Source organism: Asterias rubens, chromosome 5 (assembly GCF_902459465.1).
Source record: "Asterias rubens chromosome 5, eAstRub1.3, whole genome shotgun sequence".
Classification (NCBI taxonomy): domain Eukaryota; kingdom Metazoa; phylum Echinodermata; class Asteroidea; order Forcipulatida; family Asteriidae; genus Asterias; species Asterias rubens.
In genome coordinates this window covers 8,814,076-8,835,064 of record NC_047066.1, presented here as the reverse complement: position 1 = coordinate 8,835,064, position 20,989 = coordinate 8,814,076, and the positions used below count along the sequence as shown (strand labels likewise).

General features: G+C 39.0%; 2 protein-coding genes and 1 long non-coding RNA gene across 4 annotated transcripts; all 3 read right to left on the bottom strand.

Moving 5' to 3' along the window:
• Nucleotides 1-5,854: 5,854 nt before the first annotated feature.
• Nucleotides 5,855-10,709, bottom strand: LOC117290119. Its single transcript, XM_033771375.1, has 3 exons — nt 10,343-10,709; nt 8,305-8,493; nt 5,855-7,251 (listed from the first exon to the last, which is right to left on the bottom strand). The coding sequence occupies exons 1-3, from the start codon at nt 10,707-10,709 to the stop codon at nt 5,855-5,857; spliced, it is 1,953 nt and encodes a 650-aa protein (XP_033627266.1).
• Nucleotides 10,710-13,166: 2,457 nt separating this feature from the next.
• LOC117290118 lies at nt 13,167-16,502 on the bottom strand. The gene is made up of 5 exons (XM_033771374.1): nt 16,496-16,502; nt 15,917-16,091; nt 15,016-15,288; nt 14,677-14,717; nt 13,167-14,097 (listed from the first exon to the last, which is right to left on the bottom strand). The coding sequence occupies exons 1-5, from the start codon at nt 16,500-16,502 to the stop codon at nt 13,553-13,555; spliced, it is 1,041 nt and encodes a 346-aa protein (XP_033627265.1). The 3' UTR covers nt 13,167-13,552.
• Nucleotides 16,503-17,383: 881 nt separating this feature from the next.
• Nucleotides 17,384-20,977, bottom strand: LOC117290764. 2 transcript variants are annotated; one of them, XR_004519072.1, is made up of 3 exons: nt 20,455-20,977; nt 19,073-19,292; nt 17,384-17,518 (listed from the first exon to the last, which is right to left on the bottom strand). It is a non-coding gene; the product is annotated as an uncharacterized LOC117290764 (long non-coding RNA). The 2 variants fall into 2 exon arrangements; XR_004519071.1 differs by having other exon boundaries at nt 19,073-19,268.
• Between the last annotated feature and the right edge of the window lie 12 nt (nt 20,978-20,989).

Sequence of the window (20,989 nt, the reverse complement as noted above, 5' to 3'; positions counted from 1 at the left end):
TGTCAGTTAGCTAAGTAATAAAGGAAGAAGTGCCTTTGGGTAAAAAAAAGACCAAACAACTGAAAATTGTCGGTGGTTTTAATGCATATTTCTTCTCTCTTTATGCTAACCTAGGGTTAAAACCCTTTAAAGGCAGTGGACACTATTGGTAATTACTCAAAATAATTATTAGCATAAAACCTTTCTTGGCGACAAGTAATGGGGAGAGGTTGGTGGTATAAGACATTGTTAGAAATAGCTCCCTCTGAAGTGCCATAGTTTTGGAGAAAGAAGTAATTTTCCACGAATTTGATTTCGAGACCTCAAGTTTAGAACTTGAGGTCTCGAAATCAACCATCTAAACGCACACAACTTCGTGTGACAAGGGCGTTTTCTTCTTTCACTATTATCTCTCAACTTTGATGACCGATTGAGCTCAAATTTCCACAGGTTTGTTATTTTATGCATATGTTGAGATACACTGTGAAGGCTAGTCTTTGACAATTACCAATAGTGTCCACTGCCTTTAAGGAAATGCCAAGATTGATATGTAGTGTGTACAAATATTTATTGTTTACGTACAGAAGTTTGTCTATAGTGTACAGCATAAGTCGTATAATTACATGTAAAGTATGAATCAATACGTCATGTTTGTATTATGCATGACATAAATATTGAATAAATTATGACGCTACTTTGACCCTTGATATATTGAATTAATTTGTGTATGTATGTCTTCATGTATAGACATAGGCATTCATTGTCACAACCCAAGGTTACATGTATTTAAAACATGTAGTCCTTTTAAGAACATGTAAGCAAATAAAAATTAATAAATGAAAATTTGTTTGGTTGCAATAAAATGTGTGTTTCTTCTTGTTTCCTCCCAATCATGAAAGTTCACATTGCAGAGGAAAACATAACAATAACTTAAATCAGGCATGTGAGACTTCCTCTTTTCGGCTGATTTTCCTCTTTTGGGGTTTTGACTTTCCTTTTTTTGTCACTTTCTGTGTACAAAAGTATAGGAATAGTATCTTTTCCTCTTTTTTTGGTCCAGTTTCACTTTTCCTCTTTTTTCATGGATAGTTACTCACATGCCTGTTAAATGCAATTGTTTTGACTTTGACACTATTTTCATTAACAAAATTAAATGTTTGTCTACAATCGTTGTACTTGTCAGTTCTTGGCGGTTTTATAAAATCTAACCGGTGTCATTAATTATGTTTATGAAAAAAAAAAAATGAACTTCTGATGCGCCTTGGAGAAAGGCGACAATGTACTTTGAGTTTGATTAACTATAGGCCCATCACATGAAATTACTTGTGTATTCAATTCTAGCTGCAAGTACGTGATTTGATGAGAGGTGTTATCACAACAGTTATTAATCGTTGCTTGATTTCGAAGGTAGTAAAGTGCATTCACGATCATTTCTATGTCATTCACTCTTATGAGGTTAGATTTGTCAAAAGCTTTATTTAACCAGAGGGGGTAGAATATTGACTAATCACTAAGGATGTGTGTGCGTCAAGTTGAATAAGCAAGGCACGTTTACCATATGTATGTCTACTGATGGGTCATCTCGACATGGCATGGTTGGGCGGAGCTATAGACTGGTCCCCTGTCTTTGTTCGCAGTGATGTCACTGGATACAATGGTTTCATTGGATAAACGTGCTGTGACGTATACGTCAGTTTTCCTTTCCGGTGTTTTGATTGGTCGATGTGATGTTTGGCAGCTGCCCTTTTGGTCGTCTGAAAGCAGTGTGCTTTTGTTTAATATGTGTGGACATGTGCGTAGGATTTAACTGCGAACCTCAATGCGAAATGAATGAGAGGTCAATGGACGGGGATTGACGTAGGTTTAAGGTAGATCTCCACCGTAATTCACGAACCTCGAAGTGTGACGTCAGAAAGATGTTCACGCTAGCGGAGCCTAAAAACAAAATGGCGCACGCTTGTCTCTCTTTGGCTCGTACAGGGGCACAGAAACCGCCTTTTATTAGTGGATAAACTTTGACCTTGAAAGGTATCACACGTTCGTATGGTAGGCCTATACAGTGTGGACTTACCAGCACTATAAGCCAGGCATGTGAGACTTCCTCTTTTTAGCTAATTTCCTCTCTTTTTTCCTTCACATACTGTGTCCAAAAGTATAGGAATGATACCTTTTTACTCTTTTTTTCTCGCTCGGTTTTCTCTTTCCCTCATTTTTCATGGATAATTACTCACATGCCTGATAGGCCTATCTCTCTCTATACACACATTATGCATTACGTCACTGCCTTTATAGTGGTGCCCAAATGAGAACATTGCTTACAAATCGCGTACAACTGTGTTTTATTATTAAAAGCACCGGACGCTATTGATAATTACTCCAAATAATTGTTAGCAGTGAAACTAAATTGGTACCGAGCGGTGGGAGAGCTGTTGATTAAAGGCAGTGGACACTATTGGTAATTACTCAAAAAGGTTATGTCAGATTTTTGGTCGATTTGACCTAAAAGTTTCGATTTAAAATTCAATAGGTATTTTGTGGGTCGAGAAAGTTACAAGCTTTCATTTGAGCCGTTGCTCGAAAAAGTCCGCCAATTATTAGTAGCAGTGAAATAAAGTGCTCGAAATTAGTTTTTGTCGGGATCCCGATAATATATCACGTGACCAATTCTTATGTGTTTTATAAGAAACGTTTTAAATTTTTGTCATGGTTCCTGACCATTAAAAGTAAAAGTTAAACTTTGTTTTCGTTAGAGCGGGTGATACTCTTTGAAATACCATTCACTCAAAATAAATCTATTTTTTAATGTTTGGGGCCAAAAATCTGACATAGCATCTTTAATGCAGACATGAAGGTTGTGGTTCATGTTGTGTTGTCTTCTTCAGCCTTTGAGAACGACTCTACGGTCGAAAACGTCAAACCATTAAATGTGCATTTTTACCATAGGCCGGATCGGTAACCAGTTTGGGAACAGCTAAACTGAATATTCTCGTCTTTAAAATTAATTTACATTATTTTATTAGAGTTTGCAAATTGCAGAATTACAATTGACTACGTCCACAACAGTATAACTTTATCAAAACGACCAATTTATTCAACGAACTGGGAATCTGTTAAGATATCATGAAAGATTCCTAGGCCATAGACGGGGTACCCAGCTTGTATCGTCTGCTCATTAATGACCAACCTTTCGGTAAGGACGCAATTATATTAACATGCCTGTTGTCCATACTTGTTTTGATGTGGGTTATTACGTACAGGAAGTAACGCAGGGAGGCCGAAGTCCAATCTTGCCCGTAAACTTATTATTAAAAGTCAGGGATGAGATATTGTTCAGACTTTTGGCTGAATTCAGACTTTTTATGTCGGCCTAGTGAAGAAAATCAGACAATATTTATTCTACACATAAAGAAATCCTGCTCATTGGTCTACTTCTCTGGTGCTTTGGATACTGTTTCCAAATGCTCCTCGGAATCTATAACCCCAGGGGTTACCAAACAGTAGAAATGACATCATTACCTTCGAATTTGTATCCATGTTTCAAACTTTGTCGTTAGTAATGACTCTCACCTCTGAAAAGTGCAAGAGGGAGCAGTCTATAACAAAAGTAGGCCATACCTAATATACGATGTACCATTATTTTATACTATTGAGTTGAGTAGGCTACCTACACCGATTAGTGAAAAAAAACAATATTTTATAAAGTTGTTTGTGAAGAGCTTCCTATAACTTGAATTAAGTCGACCGTGGTGTAAAATGTTTTTCAATCAAGGAAAGCCTTTTTTGTCACCAGCGTTTAAACCAAACAAGACCCGGTTTTATTGTAAAAAACAACCGCGAGAGGTGTTTTGCTCAAAGACGTGTCACTTTAAAGATAAGATTGTATAACGTTCCGTAAAAACTGGTTGTAATTATTTTGTTGAAATAAACTCAAAATTATTAACTGAACGAAGATACAATCGTCACAAAACATGGACATGAAACCAACTAGATTTGTTCATGCAATATTATTTTTATTAAAAAAAAAAAAAAATCGGAAGATCGGAAGATCGGAAGATCGGAAGATCAACTTAAAACAGTGATTATACGCCGTTTTCTTTAAAGTATGCTTACTGTTTTTGTATCCGGAGCAGAGTTAAGAATTTATTGAGAAATTAATCTGGTCGGCTATTTTCATCGACACATCATTAAGGGAAGGCATTTCTCATGGCGTTATTTTCCTAAAGTTGCCGGTTGCATACTTTGTGTTTTCTTCTTCTTGTTCTGCTCAATTCAGCACCTTCGAATGCGCATACTTTGTGTTTTCTTCTTCTTCTTGTTCTGCTCAATTCAGCACTTTCGAATGCGCATACTTTGTGTTTTCTTCTTCTTCTTGTTCTGCTCAATTCAGCACTTTCGAATGCTACCCAAAAAAAAAAAGTTTGTCAAAATATTCTAAAATAAATGAATCAGTCATTAATTAAATTTATTTGAAAAAATCAATGATTTACGTGATTTGAAGACGATTTATTGTGTTGTATTGCATCATGTTTTATTCCAAACTGGAACAGACCCAATAACCCTGGGGAGGGTAACAATATTGGAAGGATAAATTACAGTTAATGAATAAGTCATACGGAAAGGAATTTAACTTAGAACAAAAACATAATATACACTGGAAAAGCATAATCACACAGTTTGATTTTCTTTTTAAAATAACCAGCTGTGAAATAGAAGTAAACAATCCCTTACCAACCAATATGACATTACTAGCCGGTTGAATTGTTTGGTATCCCCGTTAACCATTCAGAAAGAAACCGCACTCCTGTTAACTTCAATCTTATCTGGAACTCAATGTAAAATCTCGGCCGAAGCAATTTTTCAACCGTCGGTTTTGAAATTTATGCCCGCACACGTGTGTTCAAAACCTCCACCTTGACGCCATGTTATATTATAACGTACGAGGTGGTTAAACACGTTCCCAGAGATACCAAACAAACAAATCAACGGTTTCCTATTAAATGCAGCATCAACAATACATGAAGATGGTTTAATATTTACCAGCAATCGGGGTAATATCTCCATGTATGAGTTAACTTGTTTTTCTGGTTGTGTTTTTTTGCCCTAGTTTTGTTTTGTGCTTTTCGTGGGTAATTGGTGGTCGCAAATTGATGTTCGGGAGAAGGCCTAAATTGTTTCTTAAAAATTGTGATTCGTGCTCACTGAGTAGGTTGTGCAGAGCTGTAATTTGTTCATGTTCTGCGTCATACGAGAATTTATAATAAACGTGCAACCCTTAAACGATTGCGAGTCCTACGGACCTATGGAAAAGGTGTGGCATTTCTTTGAGTCGACTTCATTTGGGAACTCAGGGCAGCTCGGCCTTTCATGTACCGTGGGTCGACTTGGCAGATAAAAACTATCACGGTCAGAAGAGTCATAAGTCGACCTAGGGCGGTATTTAATATTTGGGGTAATTGCTATGACACTCGTGGAACTCCATAATATTCACGTTCGTTAAAACTTGCTGCCAGCATAATTTTGCTGACATTGTTGAATAATTCCCTTGTCTGTATTACCACATCATACACACTGGTGAGCTCATATGACACGATATCCTACGATGGACCATGCCACACGTCCTAGAGGGGTGTCAATCAGCATGGTACAGCGATTTGGTTAGAAGGAGCCTGGACACAAATTTAACGGCATTATATACAGCCGCTGTAAACATACTTTTTAGTAACCTCAAATTTGAGCTAGTTTTGGAAAATTTTGGGAAAACACTTAGAAAGAAGCTTATTTCAACTGATACCGGTTCGGGTGTCAATATCTTACTGGCTTTAAAACAAACCAATCAAATGTTTTTTTGGGTTTTTTTAACGGAAAACCAAGATTGCTACCTTTCTGCCATTGTCTGTATACATCCTGGCAGCTGCATTGCCATTGTGTCTTGTACATCGTCCATGGCTGCCGCTATCGTCCTGCCACATTGGGAACCGATTGAAGAAACATGTTCTCCCGTGTGCATTGCTGCTGGATACCTGACTTGTTCACTTGTACTGAGTGTACTTGAACCATGCAGACCAGCTACAAACGTTACTTCCTCAATGAATACCCGTCTGACTTTTACAATATCCCTGTAAGCTGGCTGTGTCTTAATGCACGTCGAGACAGTCACGACTGATGATCCATCTCCACTCGCTAGTCGGTGTCTGGTCAGAGACGGTGAGGGGACAGAGAGTGTATGGTACTTTGTTAGTCTCTCCTCTGTGTTGTTTTCGAAGACCTCATCAGATCCAAATTCAAGCTCATCCCCGGAGAGAGTCCAGAAATCCCGGGGAGATGGAGCGTGACTGCTCTCCTCCCTGAGCTGGGTGACGGCGTTCAGATCCAGCAGAGGTAGCTGCCGCAGCGCCTGGCCGTCCAAGTCTTCAGAACCGCTTCGTCGCCTGGACACCTTGTCGCTTAACCGACGCGCGTTGTTTGCCAGTGACTTGGACCAGGAGCATCTCTTCACAAGTGGGGGCACGGAGTCTCGGGCCACTTTTGGGTTATTTGGTTGATTTTTAGTTGCAGCAGCGACTACCGAGGGTTCTGCTACTACATTTTCTATTGAGAACACGGACTGGTGTTTCAGGCTGACTTCGTGATTTATCTGAACTACTACCTTCTGACCACCTGAGATGCTTCCCTTTACCGCTGCGTCTTGACATGAAGTATTGAGTTGCTTTGCAGGGATGACAAAGACAGAATCTAGTTTGGCTCTCTTCCTACCGCAGCAACAGCAGCTCAACCGACTGAAGTGCTCGGCAACCTTAGGATGTTTCGCTCCCATGTAAGTCCTAAACTCCTGGCGGAGTGAGCTGTTCATGAATCCATACATGATGGGGTTGACCGACGAGGCGCCGTAGATGAGCCAGACGGACGCGTTGCGTTTCAAGGCCGTCACATGGACGTCGTCGAAGAGGGAGAGGCTGCTGACGATGTAGAACGGCACCCAGATTAGGATCACGCTGGACACTACCAGCATGACCAGGCAGCCCACCTTGACGTGGACTCTCATCTGGACGGCGTACATGTGTCGGCTGCACTTGTCCTGGACCAGGAGGGTCTTCCGGAGGTGTCTCCTCAGGGAGAAATAGAGGACGATGTAGCTGATGCAGATGATCAAGAGGGGGAGCAGGAAGCCCGCCACTCCGTATACCATACCTCCCATAGGGGTGGTGTGCATGTCAGAAATTGTACAAGCGATAAACCGGGGGTGGTAGATGAACAGATCCTCTGAACCGTGGTCTGTACAAAAAACAAAACAAAAATCATGAAGCAAAATAAGAAGTGCAGGCTGTTGTCTTTTCAAATCATAAACTAAATTTCTGGACTTTTTTTTCAAGAATCAAATACCCATCTCCGTTTCGAAAACTGATCAAAACTTCAAATTTTAACCTACGGTTCTTTTCAGAACCACTAAATATCAATTAAATGTTATCATTACATGTGTATGGTGTTACCGCAAACCCAATAAAAGAAAAAAATTGTCTACACTGTTTCTTGATTCTAATCTTGCAATCCATATTAACGGAGAAGAAGCTGGACTGTTTACCAATGGTAAACTGGAGGTTACTTTTTAATCTTGGCAACACGAGTAATCGTGACCGTTGGCTAAAGTTTAACCACTCCCTCACGCCAGGTCCCACTGGTCATAGTGTCACTCCGGAAGGGCTTCATCAAAGCTGCCGCCAATCCCTGAGACGAATAAATCCCTCAAAAGTGGTCCCGATTTTTAGATATTGCCGAAAATCCTGAGCGGTTATGCCCGCACATGAAGAATAATCCCTAAATGAAAAACGTTACTGACAGTAACGCTTCTCGTGGTCATATTTTGGGGCATAAAATTGATTTATATTTTTTTACAAACCACATTACTTCGAAAAAAAAATTGACTCAAAAAGCACTGGCCTCTATTGGTAATTATTTTACATAATTAATGTTAGCATAGAAACTTACTTGGTAATAAGCAATGGAGAGCTTTTGATGGTATAACACATTTTGAGAAATGGTTCCCTCTGAAACGTAGTTTTTGAGAAAGAGGCAATTTCTCACTAAAAATTTAAAGACTGGTTGTAGATTTCTGAATGCACATCAATCTGTGCAACAAAGGGTGTTTTTTTTTTCTTTCATTGTTCTCTTGCAACTTCGATGCCCAATTGAGTCAAAATTTTCGCAGATTTGTTATTTTATGCACATGCTGGGGTACACCAAGTGAGAATACTGGTTTTCGACAATTACCAAACGTGTCCAGTGCCTTTAATATGAGTTCAGATTTACGGTTGTTCCACACACACTTACCGTGACTAAGTAAAGGCAACAGTGGTGTCAGGACACCATGCAACCACACAAAGATGACGATTTTGTAGGCTGCGATTTTAGGAAGGCGTTGTTTGAGGGCCTCGGACAGGGTAACGGCCACGGTGCGGATGACGCTGATGACCGACTGGGTCAGGAGGGATGCGATGAGAAGGGTCTGGAGCAGGTAACCTGGTGTAAAACAACAAATAATCACTGGTCATGTTTATTTTTTAGTTCTGGGGCCGATTTTACAAAGAGTTAATATTGATCATAACTGCAAATCAATCGTATAGTTGTGATGTCACAATACAAATCACTTTTGTTATTACTGACAGTTTGTCTTGCGATGGATTTGATTGCTTTGTGAAATTGGCTCCTACATTATGTCATTAGCTATTTTGCTTGTACCTTGCTAGCTTGTACATATTTCTCTCATAGCAACCCAGTCTGTTTTTTGTAAAAACAATTCTTGTTACCTGTTTGTCTTGTCTCAGTGTTAGTAGTTTGTCCGTCTAGGCTGTCTTCTACAAGCCATTGCTTAATCTGACAGCCTGTGCTTATTATTTTGCTTATAATGTAATATTTCCTAAACGTATATCTTAAGAAGTCTAGAGCGGTAGGAAATAAATGTTGGTGACCTGACTGCATAGTGGTTCATCGGAATTCATAAAAGGTCTCGTTAAAGTGTCACCATTAAGAGGTAGCCATAACCATGATTTTAAATCAGTGTGTACTTTTGGTATTAGTACTCAACCAACTTAACGAACTTCAAAACTTACTCGGAAACAAACTTCAAAACTTACTCGGTAATGAGCATTGGAGAGCTGTTGATATTATTATAAAACAATGTTAACGAACCCTTTGGTGTTATGAAGTTTTCGAGAAAGAGGTAATTGTTCACCCAAACTTTTATCTGAGAGTGGCTTCAAGCATGAGGCCTTTCACCAGCGTCTAAAACACACACAATTCGTCTAAAAGTTGTTTGAATAGCTGACGGATGAAGTTGAGTTAGACGGGATTATTGATGGGAAACCTCGGTAAAACGTGCAGTTACCACGGTAAAACATCATGGCTTGGGAGAATGAACTTTTTCTACGGAGTTTGTAATGTAATTTGATTGTAGGCCTGATTGAGATTTATTATACTGTTTTTCTGTTTTAATTTATTCATCTAAAGTGTTGGTTCATCATTCACTGCTGACACTAGTTGATAACTTCGAGGAATAAAAAACACGCAATAATAATGGACGAGAACATTCATATAATTTCGCTATAGTTTGCAACAAGCAAGGTTTCTATTTCGAGACCTCAGATTTAGAATTTGAGGTCTCGAAATCAACCATCTAAAAGCACACAAGTTCGTGTGACAAGGGTGTTTTTTCTTTCATTTTTATCTCGCAACTTTGACGACCAATTGAGCTCAAATGTTCACAAGTTTGTTCTTTGATGTGTATGTTGAGATACACCAAGTGACAAGACTGGTATTTTACAATTGACAATAGTGTCCATGCAGTGTTTTTAAATTTCAATTTCATACGACGTCAAAAAAACCAGACACAAACCTCAACCTTCAATAATGCCTCTATCACGAAATGTGACAATCTGTGTTCTCAAGTACTTATTGTGGACCTACTCCACCCATTGAAACTAAAGAAAGTAAATAAACACCCGTAAACGAAGATGAAGATAGAGCAAACAAGATATTGTTTGAGTTAAAATTAAAAAGGGTGAGATTTTATGACACTCACCAAGTTCAAAAGGGAGTGATTTTATGACACTCACCAAATTCAAAAAGGGGAGATTTTATGACACTCACCAAATTCAAAAGGGAGTGATTTTATGACACTCACCAAATTCAAAAGGGAGTGATCTTTTGACACTCATCAAATTCAAAAGGGAGAGATTTTATGACACTCATCAAATTCAAAAACGGGAGATTTTATGACACTCACCGAATTCAAAAAGAGAGATTTTATGACACTCACCAAATTTATTTTATGACACTCACCAAATTCAAAAGGGTGACTTATGACACTCACCAGAAAACTTGCAGAGTCCGCTGGGTATGTAGATGTTTCCGTTACTAGCTTCAAACAGGATAGAGATTGGTATGCACGTAAGAGAGATGGTTAGATCAGCCAACACCAGATTCAACATCAGAACGTGCATCGTGGATCTTGGTTTCTTGGACTTAAGCAGCATCAACCCATTCAAGGTGTTGAAGGAGACACCAACGATGCAGATGACCGAGAGAGTGGTCACGCGTACGGCGACCTGCACGGGGGTGAGGTACGGTAGTTCACCGTCCATGTCCTGGTCCTGGCCCGGGTCGCATGGTGTTGTCGACCCGGTCGAAAAACTCAAGAGTTGGTCATCAGATGTAGCGTTCATGCTGCAGTTGGTCATCGGGGTTCAACTTGAGGGAGTCTAAACTCTGCTAAAACCAAGCTTCGCATGCGGGTGGCACGTGTGGTAACATTGACTGGAAAACTGGAAATAGCGTGCAGTTTTTTTTAAAGCACCCTTAGATAATGTGTGGCCAACATATACCAAAGCATTTTTAAGACTAATTCTGGACCCGGGATAAGTGATTACATGCTTCCAATTCCGGGAAGAAACACTCGATTCACTGCCAAAATCGTAAACATCATGCCATTACCGCTATTCAAAGTTCACAGATAAACATCAAAGTGCTGGCCATCGTCATATTGCACGTGGACTGAGGAGTGGAAAAGCGTTGGTTTGTGCATGATAGAATTAACAACAGCAAAGAATTTTACTCAGAATTGTCATCTCCAGAAAAAAAACACCCTTCATGTTTTATTAGTTGAGCAAACAAGAAGGTTAACGTACAACCCGACTTGAGAGGCTAGGGGAACGAGCGAGCCAAGCCAAGCTGTCACTTTAATCAGCACTGCATGCAACCCGTCGGCGTGCGTGGACTCTGAGGACGTCCGCTTCTCTGAGCTGAATATGTGTGCCGTCACAACGGCTGTGTGGCGACCCCTCTACTCGCGCTCGGTGAAGTCTCTGCCCTTTCCCGGTCTCAAAGTTCGATTGGACTAAGTAATCGGCTCCTCAAGTTGCCATAGTTTTCTTTGGAATGTCTTCTGATTTTTTTATATATAATAAAGGTCGTAGTGCTCCCGTGTAAATATTGATCGCGGCGTTTTATTTCTTATATCAATGGTTCGTTTGAAGGATAAAGATTTACTGCAATGTCATTTATATCAATGATGTTGAGATTGAATAAGAATGGAATAGAATTTGTAAGAGACTTGGACGTCACAAGTGTGTATTTTGTGTACTGTGTTAACTTGAAGAACTCCCGATTAACACGTTACTTATAATAGTTGTTAAATTGCATCGAGGACAAAGAATATTCATTTTTGATTTTACCCATTCACACCGATTTGTGTTAGCACTGTATACTCATTACTTTCCCGAGTTCCGTGAACAAAATCACAGGTATATTACCCGGATGGGATTCGAACCCATGACTTGCAATTCTAGGACGGTGTTGTCTATTAAGTTGATTTGTTTTATCTCCAAGAGGCTGAAATCAATTATCTGTTCCCAAATCATTGATTTAGCAGAATTGGAGACTGTTGGGGAATCAAGGTGTAGTCAGACTCACCAGGTTAATGCATAACTCTTGGGTAATGTGACCATGCTCAGAACTATATTAGGAAATGTATCTGAAATGTCTGCTGCCACCTAGCGTTCAATTGTCTCCCATTGGTTGTCCTCTTTCACTGAAATGCACTTCAAATTCACTGTGTCAATAGTATTCTTTCTGGCGTCTTCATGTGATAACACGGCTACATTAGTTTTACCAAGAGTGCAGTAAATGTAATAATTAACACGTTCTAGGTGTTGTCACGTTTAATTTCCAATATTTCGTTGTTTTAATTTGGTTGCAGCTTACTCCATCGAGGAACAAATTCCCTAAACAAAACAGAGGGGGGAATTATATACATTATCAGCTATTTTAATAAAATATAAATTCTGTTCTAACTCGATGTTTTACATTTACATATACACTCTTTATGTAATACAGAAATGAAAACCACAAATTCACACATCAATTTATCAATTAATTAAGTACTAAAGTATCAATTTTGACAGAAACATTAATTTTACTTCTTATTGTTTCTTTATTTATTTAGTTTGCGGTATCAACATGGTGTTACCGCAAACCAATGTTCTAATACCTCACTGTGCAACGCCTAAAATCATATATTATTTCTTTGTTACCCTTTTTCCTTTTTTGAACGCCCATAACAGTAAATTACTACAAGGAATTGCAGTAAAAAAATCGATAATATTTACAGTATATAAGCTCCATAATGTTCTACAAAAGACTGAAGATATCTGTCTGTATACTGGTCACTTCTTCCAAAACTTTCGGTTCTGAAAAAAACTGAAAGTCTTCTTCGTTTTATAGAATTCGATTTATGTTCATCTGGAATTCAGACCATTACTTTCAACACAATGTCCACATTATTTTGAAAACTCAATACTTAAAGACACTGGAAACTATTGGTAATTGTCAAAGAACCAGTCTTCTCACTTTCTGTACCTCAACATATGCATACAATAACTAACCTGTGAACATTTTAGCTCGATTGATCGTCGGAGTTGCGAGATAACTATGAAAGAAAAACACCCTTGTCACACGAAGTTGTGTGCTTTCAGATGCTTGATTTCGAGACCTCAAAATTCTAAACTTGAGGTCTCGAAATCAAATTTGTGGAAAATTATTTCTTTCTCGAAAACTACGTCACTTCAGAGGGAGCTGTTTCTCACAATGTTTTATACTATATCAACCTCTCCCCAATACTCGTTTCTCACCAAGTGAGGTTTCATGCTGATCGTTATTTTGAGTAATTATCAATAGTGTCCACTGCCTTTAAAGGCGTCTGTTTACGTTTGCTAATGTATCTGAACATTAGGCCCCTAATGGCAATAAAAACTTACTTTATCTATAGGAAGTACAGTAGCAATTGAGAGTATAATGCATTTTGAGAAACTTTTGAGTAGCCATATCCGCCATTTTAGACACGGTCTACGTGATAGGCCTTGTCCGAATTAGCGGCTACAGCTAGGGTTGCGGCTAGACATCCGCGTCATCATGCGTTTAAGTCTAGGGCTTCCTTAGAAACATCTCTTGCAACAATCGTAGCCGTATAGCCAATTCGAATACGACCTTAATCTCTTCTCTCTTGATCTAAGACGCCCCCAACCGCTCATGTGTGTCCAGGTCTAGCAAGATGGTCATACTCGACCTCTTTCACAGGGTTAGGTTTTAAATGACTGTAAGTGTTCTCAGCAGTATTATGTTGTGGTGAAAGTTTTATGCGATCGTAACCTTCATGTGTGGCAGCCGGTTTCGATACAATGGCACTGTCAACCTCCTTCCCAGGAGTATCTCCATCTTCCCCACCCTCCCCCTGGTCTTTCTCTAGAACAAAATAATCGTGGTTTGAGTTTTCTGTCTCTGATGATCGTTTCGATGGCTCACGCTCAAGGACAAAATATTCATGTCCTTCTTGAGCCTCCGTATTTTGGTCATGACCTTCTATGGGCGGGGCTGAGGGTGTGACCTCCTCTTGGGTAGTTCGAACACCGGGGGTGCCACTCTTCTCTGGGATCCGGGAGTAGTAATGACTCTGTTCGTGATCCAGATGTAAGGATTTGTACGCATGCTCAGATGTGCCGTCCCTTCTTGTCGATGTATCTTCATAGGCGTTTGTGGAAACAACTGACCCTTGACCTCGAACGCTTCCATTGCCTGATGTGGAAAATAAGTGGTTAATCAAATTATGATAAAATTCTTTTTTTTGAATAAGTTTAAAACTATAAGAATTTGAACGGCCAAAATAGCGAAAAAAAGTTGAAGAGAAATGGTTACAGCAATAGATTATCAAATTTAGACCGGGAGATACATTGTCGAACAAAATCAACTGATCAACTTGCTAAAACTTGCTAAAACTTCTTTTAGATGTACTTTTAGTTTTGTAATGGGCTGCTGCTTCTGCTTATGTTTGTTTCTGTATTGCTGTTTTAAGTTTTTTCGGATTTCTTCCATAAATTCTTCTTGGTGGTTGAGTTGTTGATGTTGTTGTTTGCTGTAACTGTTGATGATACAGCAGCAACAGCAGCAGCAGCAGCAGCAGCAGCTGCTTTTGCAGTTGATATTGCTGTTGTTTGCTGTTGTTTCATGCTGATGCTTCGTATAATGTATGCTGCTGTTTCTGTTGTTGTTACTGCTGATGCTGCTGGCGTGGTTCTGGTGGTGATGGTGGTGGTGTTTGTACACAAAAAAAGTAAAAACTCAGAAAAAGAAAAGTCGACAAAACTATACTCTTACCATTTTGTGCCATTTCGATACCTGCATCAGTAGTGGTCACGCTACACATAAAGAAAGCATATACTTTGTTAAAATGACTTTGAAATGACAACTACAATTATAATATCAGGGGTGTGCCTGCAATTACTGAAAAAGATCCACACTGTGTTATATAATAGAAAAGTCATGGAAGATTAAAGTCAACGAGCATTGGCTGTACATATTTGTGTTTCTTCATATTATAGAAAGCTGTTCAGTTGCAAGATGGGGTTCGGATTTAACTTGCGTATCGAAGGGGGCGACTTATTAGTTTGATTATTTATTCCAAGTTACTTTGTTACCATGCTAAGACTAGCTTACCCTGTTCCCGCTCCACACTTTAATCTATTCATTCTGAATAGACAGAGTAATCCAAGAGCGACTGCAATCAGAAGAACCCCCAGAACAGTTCCCAGAACGATGGCTGCTATAGTGGCCGAGGCGAGAGGCTCCCCGCCCGGCGGTGCTGTCGCTACACGGGGAGAGGCGAGCGGCTCCCTAGTGTACATTGTTGTCGCAACAGTGGGCGGCTGAGTCGACGGCATATCTGTCGACATTCGTACCGTCGTACTGTCCGTATCTCGGTTACTACAGCTGTACAAAATGAATGCATTGTCATAAATGAAAAAATCAAATATCTAAGTTGTTGTTTTACAATATGTTGTGGGCACGACCCTAACCCCATCCCACCCATCGCACACCCTTGACCTTTCGAAGAGAGACTTTGGAACACTAGGTGGCAGCAGACTTACCAGGTAAATTTCCATTGTTTACGTAAATATGAGCATGCGCAGATTATCGAGAATGATGGATTTTTACTGGTAAGTCTGCTGCCCCCAAGCGGCCCAAAAGTCTCCCGTTGCAACGTCACAGCCTGAGTTTTTGACTGCCGAGGTTTGAAAACTATGGAAAGCCATAAATCCAAAACAAAAACGGATATTACTGTTTGTTACAATTTTACACAAATATTCAAGCAAAGGGTTCGAAAAATGTTGAATTGGGTTAAAATATCTGTTTAAGTGTTTCATTAACAGTCAGCCTTGTAGCCAGAAACCAGCTTGGTTTTTATCAACAATGAAAATATCAACATTCTCAACAATGGAAAGTGATTGTATGGAAACACACACCAGTCTGGTAGTTATGCGTCATGGTTCGTCTTTATCCTTAATTTGTCCTTACGAATAAAGACAGGGGGCCAGTCTAAGTCAAAACAAGAGTTTACCTCCTTTCCAGTCTTGGAAGCCTACTTCCAACCGAACCGCATACGCAATATCTGTAGATGTCACCAGAGGGGTACCGTCGGTAATACATGCATGGCTCCCTACTCTCGTCATGCATACACACCTCAGCCTCTGAACCGAACGTACAGTACGTCGACTGATCATCATCACACAAAGCTATAACAAAGAAGTATCAATAACAGAGACATTAAAGGCTAATTACTCAAAATAATTAATAAAACCTTACTTGGTAACGAGTAATGGGGAGAGGTTGATAGTATAAAACATTGTGAGAAACGACTCCCTTTGAAGTAATGTAGTTTTCGAGAAAGAAGTAATTTCCCAGGAATTTGATTTCGAGACCTCAGATTTAGAATTTGAGGTCATGAAATCAAGCATCTGAAAGCACACAACTTCGTGTGACAAGGTTTTTTTAAATTTCATTCATATCTCGCAACTTCGACGACCAATTGAGCTCAAATTTTCACAGGTTTGTTATTTTATGCATGTTGAGATACACCAAGTGAGAAGACTGGTCTTTACAATTACCAATATAGTGTCCAGTGTCTTTAAACGCAAACATGACATTTTAAGTAATCCAGACAACGGCCAAAGAAATAATTGGGGTAGCCTGAACATTATGAAGTCTTATTCCGAGGCTCTTATGCTATAGATCTGCCTAGAGCCTACGTCAATCCTCGTCCATAAGCACCATTGACCTTGTATTCTTTTCACATGTAGATTCGCAGTCAATTTCAACGCGTATGTATACATTAAAGAACAAATGCACGCTGCTGTCAAACATCACCTTGGACCAATCAAAACACAGACATGGAAAGCTTACGTCACTTTACACAGTTATCCGATGAAATAATTGTCTCCAATGAAATCACTGATTCTATATTAGGGAGGTTTGTGATGCTAGGTGGCAGCAGACTTAAAGGCACTGAACACGATTGGTAATTTTCAAAGACAGACCAGTATTCTCACTTGGTGTATCAAAATTATGCATAAAATAACAAGCCTGTAAAAAAAAAATTATCGAATGGTTATTGAAGTTGCAAGAAAATAATAAAAGGAAAAACACCCTTATTGTACAAATTACTGTGCTTTCAGATAGAAAAAAATGCTTCTGTGGAGAATGTCTTATATGATTTTAGCGAGAAATTACATCTTTCTCAAAAACTACGTTACTTCAGAGGTAGTCGTTTCTCAAAATGCTGTATACCATCAACAGATCTCCGTTGCTCGTTACAAAGTAAGTTTTTTACCAGTATATATTTTGAGTAATTACCAACAGTGTACAGTGCCTTTAACAGACACTCTTGGGATTATAAGCACGCTCAGCATAATATAACGGAAATAATGGACAGTTATCTGATTTTGTCATCCCTCTTTCAGGGCTCCTCAATGGAGATCTTTCGTCTCTGACCCCCCATGAGAAAAACCGAATAATAACGGCACACTTACATTCTGGACTATCATAGTACTTTTGACATACAGGTAGTTCCATTCTCTGACCCCAGTTCGGCTGACATAGCTTCTGACAAAAGGTGCACCCACTTCCGAAAGGCAAACATGGTGTCACCATCACGTCGCTGCAGCTAAAATGATAAAAGTTGAAATTTGTATTTAAAGCCACTGGACACTATTGTTAACTGATTTGGATAGCTGTCGGTTGAAATTGTTGGTAATTGTCAAAGACCAGTCTTCTCTCTTGGTGTATCTCAACATATGCCTAAAATAAGAAACCTGTGAACATTTTCGCTCAATTGGTCGTTGAAGTTGCGAGATAATAATGAAAGAAAAAACACCCTTGCCACAGGAAGTTGTGTGCTTTCAGATGATTGATTTCGGGACCTCATTATCTAATTCTGAGGTCTCGAAATCAAATTCGTCCGTGGAAAATTACTTCTTTCTCGAAAACCACGTTACTTCAGAGGGAGCCGTTTCTCACAATGTTGTATACTATCAACCTCTCCCCATTACTTGTTACTCCACTGCCTTTAATATGTACAAAATGAATAAGATTTCACTTACTCATTCTGACAAAGAAAAGTAGAATTTGGTTGGGTAAAAACACGATGTATAAAATGAATGTTAATTACCCGAACAAGATTCGAGTCCTCTAGTTAAAACATGTTATGATATCGCCATACGCATTCTACTTAGTACCAATAAGTTTTGTTTGCTCCGTTTTCTGCTTTGGGTTTCGTTTTTGTTTTCTCGGTGTTTTTTTTTTTTTTTTTTAGCCTATGAGGGTTTTGTTGTTATTATGTGTATGCTGATTTTGTTGTTATTATGTGTATGCTGCACGACCGAAAGTGCAGCCGACAAACACCACCAACCAAATCACCGATATGGAAAGCTTACGTCACTGCACGTTTATCCAATGAAATCATCGTATCCAATGAGCAGTTGGTTTAGGAAAACAGTGCCCGTCTGCGGATAAAGACAGGGATCAAGTATTGTGTCGCACAACGAAATTAACGTGGAATGAAGGAAGTTAAGTCAAAAGAGGGCGCTCACAGACGCAATTTCTACACAATTTGTCGAATTATGGGAGGAAGACGAGATCCGGTAGACAACAATAGCACGTACACCGGACGTAGTGAAAACCTTGGGTATGCAGCAGTTACACGCATATCTCTACGTTTAGGTCTGACTATCAATTCAATTCAATTTAATCGAGTGGAACATTTATATTTTCCACAATTGCACGTGGAGGCATCATCCTAAAAGCCAAAGCTTGTGATGTATGTGCCCGTTACAACAATACAAAACATAGGATAAACAGCACTTAATTGTAGAATACAAACATAATAACTGTAAACGAAGGCGTGGAGACTGGCAGCTCCAAATATATAACGGTAGAACAAAGTGGACAAAGGGAAATACATTCAAACAAAAATGTAGAGATACAAGTTTAAGTACATGAGGTTGATGCATGACAAGAAGGCATTACAGATAACTAACGGCTATCCGGTTAAATCAACTAGCAAATAAAAATAACGTATCATTACAATTAGCAGGATAATTATGGCAGTAAATTCTGGAATCAAATTATGATCAGAACATTTTGTAACTCGGCACTAACAGAAATTTGGCCAGTCAGATGAGAAAAAACCAAGTAATCGTGAATGGAAAGTTAGACTTACATATTACAAAAGTATTCCTTTAACTCCGCTGCAGTGTCTGTCAAATCGTAGGGAATGGTCACGTTCGTACCCATGTGATGTTCGCATCGGACCAATTGTCCCCCGAGAAGGAGGATGAGAAACCAAGCAAATCGTGCTGCTTGAAGTGACCCCAATGAAGCCTTTATGTTCATTGTCATATTGGCCATCGCTGACCCTATGTGTAAAGATACTTGGAGAACTGAAACAATAGTTTTGTCAAATGAGAATTGAAAACAAAACATGAAGTCCTTGTGGTGAAAAAGTATCTATAATTTTCGAGAAAAATAATGGGCGATTTTCTTCCTGGTGGAGAAAATAATATCCTCTCTTTTTACGAAACACACAAAATGAGCCAACATGTACAACTTGTCAAACTGTTTCCTCATTAAATATTGTGGTGAAGAGTTTTATTAGGTCTGGATTCTGAACGACCTGTTACATCTTGCATGTATTCTGTATAATATTCTGTAATTCTTCTGTAAACAGTATTGTTGTACCATCACCTCACGAGTCTGGGAGCAAGACACATATTATTGTTCTTGTATTTTAAAGACAGTGGACACTATTGGTAATTGTCAAAGACCAGTCTTCTCACTTGGTGTATCTCAACATATGCATAAAATAACAAACCTGTGAACATTTGAGCTCAATTGGTCATCGAAGTTGCGAGATAATAATGAAAGAAAAAACACCCTTGTCACACGAAGTTGTGATCGTTTAGATGGTCGATTTCGAGACCTCAAGTTCTAAATCTGAGGTCTCGAAATCAATTTTGTGGAAATTTACTTCTTTCTCGAAAACTATGGTACTTCAGAGGGAGCCGTTTCTCACAATGTTTTATACTATCAACCTCTCCCCATTACTCGTTACCAAGTAAGGTGTTATGCTAACAATTATGTTGAGTAATTACCAATAGTGTCCACTGCCTTTAAGGGCACATGACACGTTTAATACTTGCCAAAGACCAGTATTCCACTTGGTGTATCCCAACATGCATACACATTTTTAAAAACTTGTGAAAATTTTGACTCGATTGGTCCTCGCAGTTGCAAGAAAAAAATCATTAAAGAAAAGAACCCTATTTCACAATTTGTGTGCTTTCAGTACATAAAAAAGGCTTCAGCTGAAGTAGTTTATTATTTGAGTGAGAATTTACCTTAAAAAAAACTACGTTTCAGAGAGAGCCGTTTCCTACAATATTTTTGTACAGTTAATATCAACAGCTCTCCATTGCTCGTTACCAATTAATTAAGTTTGTATACTTATGTTGTAGTTACCAATGGTGTCCAGTGCCTTCAAAAGTAAATTACTAATATCAGTAATGACAATATTGTCGACATGGTCAACGCACTGTACCTTACCTTGATTCAAAGACAGTATACGTCAGCACACCCGTAACCAGCAGCTATATCCAAAATTAGCAATGGCGAATCTGTAAATCAACTATGTGTATCCGTCACATATACGGTGCCCCAAAAAGAGACGGTTCACGAACTTCCAGTCAGATAATAAGGAACAATAATGCGAACATGTCAGAATTTGTTTTGTTTTGAGTGACTTTTAGAGCAAGGCTTTTACACATTTGAGTGTTACATGTAGGTTATGAGGAACTAGATTTTAACATACAAGCTTGATGCAAGTATAACAAACAGGAAAGGGTCACTCTTGGCTGATAAACTGCATTCAATTCGGTAGAACCATGATTTCCTTCCTCCATGGTAGAGCTATACCCAGTAACCAGAAGCAGGAAACCCCAACCTTACCTCCCACTCGATGACCAAGCCGATTCATGACAAAGTTGACAGTCGTAATAGTTAGTATTGTTAAAGGAGGGGTACTTTCACAAAGTTCACAGATTTACAAGCTTTACAATTATCTTCAAACTGTGTATTAAAA

Coding starts and splice junctions, on each gene's coding strand:
- LOC117290119 (XM_033771375.1), bottom strand. CDS start 10,709: ATGACCAACTGCAGCATGAACGCTACATCTGATGACCAACTCTTGAGT. Junction 8,494..10,342: donor CGGACTCTGCAAGTTTTCTG/GTGAGTGTCATA, acceptor GTTTTACACCAG/GTTACCTGCTCCAGACCCTT. Junction 7,252..8,304: donor GTTGCCTTTACTTAGTCACG/GTAAGTGTGTGT, acceptor TTTTTTGTACAG/ACCACGGTTCAGAGGATCTG.
- LOC117290118 (XM_033771374.1), bottom strand. Junction 14,718..15,015: donor AAGTGTGGAGCGGGAACAGG/GTAAGCTAGTCT, acceptor CTTTATGTGTAG/CGTGACCACTACTGATGCAG. Junction 14,098..14,676: donor TATCGAAATGGCACAAAATG/GTAAGAGTATAG, acceptor TTTCCACATCAG/GCAATGGAAGCGTTCGAGGT.